This window comes from Saprolegnia parasitica (genome assembly GCF_000151545.1).
Source record: "Saprolegnia parasitica CBS 223.65 unplaced genomic scaffold supercont2.268, whole genome shotgun sequence".
NCBI lineage: Eukaryota > Oomycota > Saprolegniomycetes > Saprolegniales > Saprolegniaceae > Saprolegnia > Saprolegnia parasitica.
The window spans coordinates 11140-14164 of NW_012156662.1; the positions used below are offsets into that span (position 1 = coordinate 11140).

Here is a 3025-nt window from a genome sequence, read left to right on the forward strand (position 1 = left end):
CATTTACAGAGGCACTGTGAAGTCGTACAAGGCCAAAAGGGTTATATAGACTGCACTCAACAATATCAATATGAGTATGATTCTGCAATAATAACGCTAGTACGATCCAAAGGTCGCTGTGACAGATTCGAATAAGTCCGAGTGGGATACACGTTCGGAGACCGCATTCTCTGAGATGATTGCTTTCAGAGAGAACACCGTCGCTCCACTTGCAGCAAGAACGAAGGATCAATGAGGCTCGACGTTCGCTTCACCTTTTGAGACTTCTTGCGCCTCTACCGGATGTCGTTGACTATTCTATACTACTGTACCGGTATGCTCGGCAGTGCGTCGCGGCTGTTGCACTTGTGGTGAAGGGATCAGGATTTCGGAGTCATACTGGTTCCATGGATCCTTCGATCGTGTCGACTCATACGCTGCGATGGTATTACAGCTGTAGCTACTGCCCGCGATACCCAATCGAAGGCGTCGAACCCGACATGCGGCGCTCGCACCCACAAACGACTAAATCCAGCAGTAGTCCGTGCCCCACTCTTGGTGTGTGACGTGGCGCCACGCGAAGCCAGAGCACGATTTCATTTGCGTACGTTGCCTGCGACGGACGCCCACATACTCTTTACGCAAGCGTCGTTCCAGTACATACAGCTGCGTTTTGTATGTGTGGTATTTAAAGCATCGACGACACAGTATACTACTGTACCCGACTGATAGCTCATTAGTCGAATGGATGGTCCATATGCAATCTGTCCGAAGTTGCACTTTAGCTGCCCACCAAAACATGCACAAAACACGCGCCTTGATGGATTATCGACGACGACCAAACGTCTTGCTCGACATTGGCCGCCACGTCGTTCGGTGTCTGTAGCACGACGTGAACAAAAATCAAAAATCACCGCGTCGTTGGAATCACCGTGGTACGCGGTTGCGTGACACGTGCGAGCCGTGCCCCAAGACGTCGCCCAGCCGATGACCGTGCCTACGCGATTTCTTATTTGCTCACACAGCGACGTCCTGTGTAACTTCCATGATATCCCGTCTTGCGTCTCAACACGTCATTTTTCAATCGTCCCGCTCGCATCCACACCATGGGTCTTCTCACGGCCATGTTCCGCACCAAACCCATCGCGGTCATTGACGCAGAAGAGCGCAAGGAAGAGCTGCCGCGCGAACTCGGGCTCGTCGATCTCATCCTCATCGGCGTCGGGTCCACGGTCGGGTCCGGTGTCTTTGCGACGACCGGCGACATCATTAGCCAGACAGCGGGCGCCGCGGCTTTTCTCTCGTGGCTCATTGCTGGCTTCTCGTGCATCCTCAACGGCTTTGCGTACATGGAGATGAGTTCGCTCGTGCCGTCGTCCGGCTCGACGTACGCCTACTCGTACTACGGCCTCGGCGAGCTCCCGGCCGTCGTCGCCGGCTGGCTCTTGACACTCGAGTACGGCATTTGCTCGGCGGGCGTCGCGCGCTCGTGGGCGGATAAAGTCCACGAGTGGGTCAAAGAAGGCCTTCCAGAGGGCTCGACGTCGGCCAACTGGCTCAACGATTCGCACGCGAGCTTCCTCGGCGCCCTCTGCATGGCGGTCTGCGTTGCCATTGTCCTCGTCGGAATCAAGTTTGGCAAGCATTTCATCAACGTCGTGACGACGATCAAGGTCAGCGTTGTCCTCTTCATCATCATTGTCGGCTTCATCGCGACGCAACCCGAGAACTTCACGCCGTTCGTGCCACCGGTGGTCCCCGCGACCGCTGACTCGGCCGCGCAATTTGGAGTCCAAGGCGTCATGCTCGGCGCATCCCAGGCGTTCTTTGGCTACACGGGGTTTGACGAAGTCTGCTGCATGGCCGCCGAGGCCAAGAACCCGCGCAAGACGGTCCCGCGCGCGGTCATTGGTGTCATCCTCGGCACGATGTTCCTTAGCTCGTTTGCGTCGCTCGCGCTCTCGGGCATGATGCCATACGACGCGAACCCGCCGAATGGTTTTTACTTTTCCGCGGGCTTCCAGTACCAAGGCTACAACTGGGCGGGCACGATCGTGCACATTGGCGAGGTCTGCACCATGCCGATCGTCGTCCTCGTCGGGTTTCTCGCGCAGCCGCGCGTCTTGTATGCGATGGCGGTTGACGGCCTCTGCCCGCCCATCTTTGGCAAGGTCGACAAGAAGGGCAACCTCTTCTGGAACACGTTGATCACTGGCGTCTTCTTCACCATCATTGCGCTCCTCGTGCCGTTCGACTACCTCTGGAACTTGGTCTCGCTCGGTATCCTGGTCGGCTTCAACATGACCAACTCGGCGCTGATTTTGGTCCGGACCCGCGAGTCGGCGCCAACGATAGCGTACAAGCTGACCGGCGCGCTGGTGGCTGTCTCGCTCGCCTCGATGTTCCTCTTCCAGAAGGGCTACGTGATTGCAACCGAGCCCGCGACCGGATACCTCATCGCGTCGATGGTGCTCCTCGCGGCCGTCGTCGCCATCACGTTTGGAATTTACTTTCTTTGCCCCCAGAACGTCGGGGCGCCCGACATGTACCGGTCGCCGCTCGTGCCGTTCGTACCGGCGCTCGCCATCACGTGCAACTGGTACCTCATTGCGCAAATGGGCGCGCGGGACATTGGTCTCTGCTGCGGCTGGGTCGGCCTCGCGATCCTCTCGTACTTTGTCTATGGCCACCGGTACAGCGAGGGCCAAAACGGCTGGGCCGCGATGCTCCACCACGAGTACACGGGGCTCAACTCGGTGCGCCCGTCGCTCACAAGTCAGATTGTCGGCGAGAAGAAGGAGTCCATCCTCGGACTCAAGCTCCAAGTGGCAAATTCGTCCAAGTAAAATCAGTGGTCTAGTGTTTCTTCGTTTAAAATTGCCAACGCTAACGACATGTATGCGTCCTACTCGGTTGACGTTTCGGGCTCGTGTTGTAGGGAGGTGTACACTCGCCTGCCAAAGAAAAATGGTAGTGTCGATGTTACATGTGTCGAGTTGGGATTTGTCGTTGCGTGGCAGAGTCGCGTCCATCTCGGCGTCGACGC

At 57.1% G+C, this 3025-nt stretch overlaps 1 protein-coding gene across 1 annotated transcript; it reads left to right on the plus strand.

Annotated features, from left to right (window-relative positions):
* Nucleotides 1–1055: 1055 nt before the first annotated feature.
* SPRG_16285 (hypothetical protein) lies at nucleotides 1056–2891 on the plus strand. The gene has a single exon (XM_012355581.1). The coding sequence runs from the start codon at nucleotides 1086–1088 to the stop codon at nucleotides 2823–2825; it is 1740 nt and encodes a 579-aa protein (XP_012210971.1). The 5' UTR covers nucleotides 1056–1085; the 3' UTR covers nucleotides 2826–2891.
* Nucleotides 2892–3025: the final 134 nt, after the last annotated feature.

What these genes read in the sequence shown, in the direction of transcription:
- SPRG_16285 (XM_012355581.1), top strand. Translation starts at nt 1,086, where the DNA reads ATGGGTCTTCTCACGGCCATGTTCCGCACCAAACCCATCGCGGTCATT.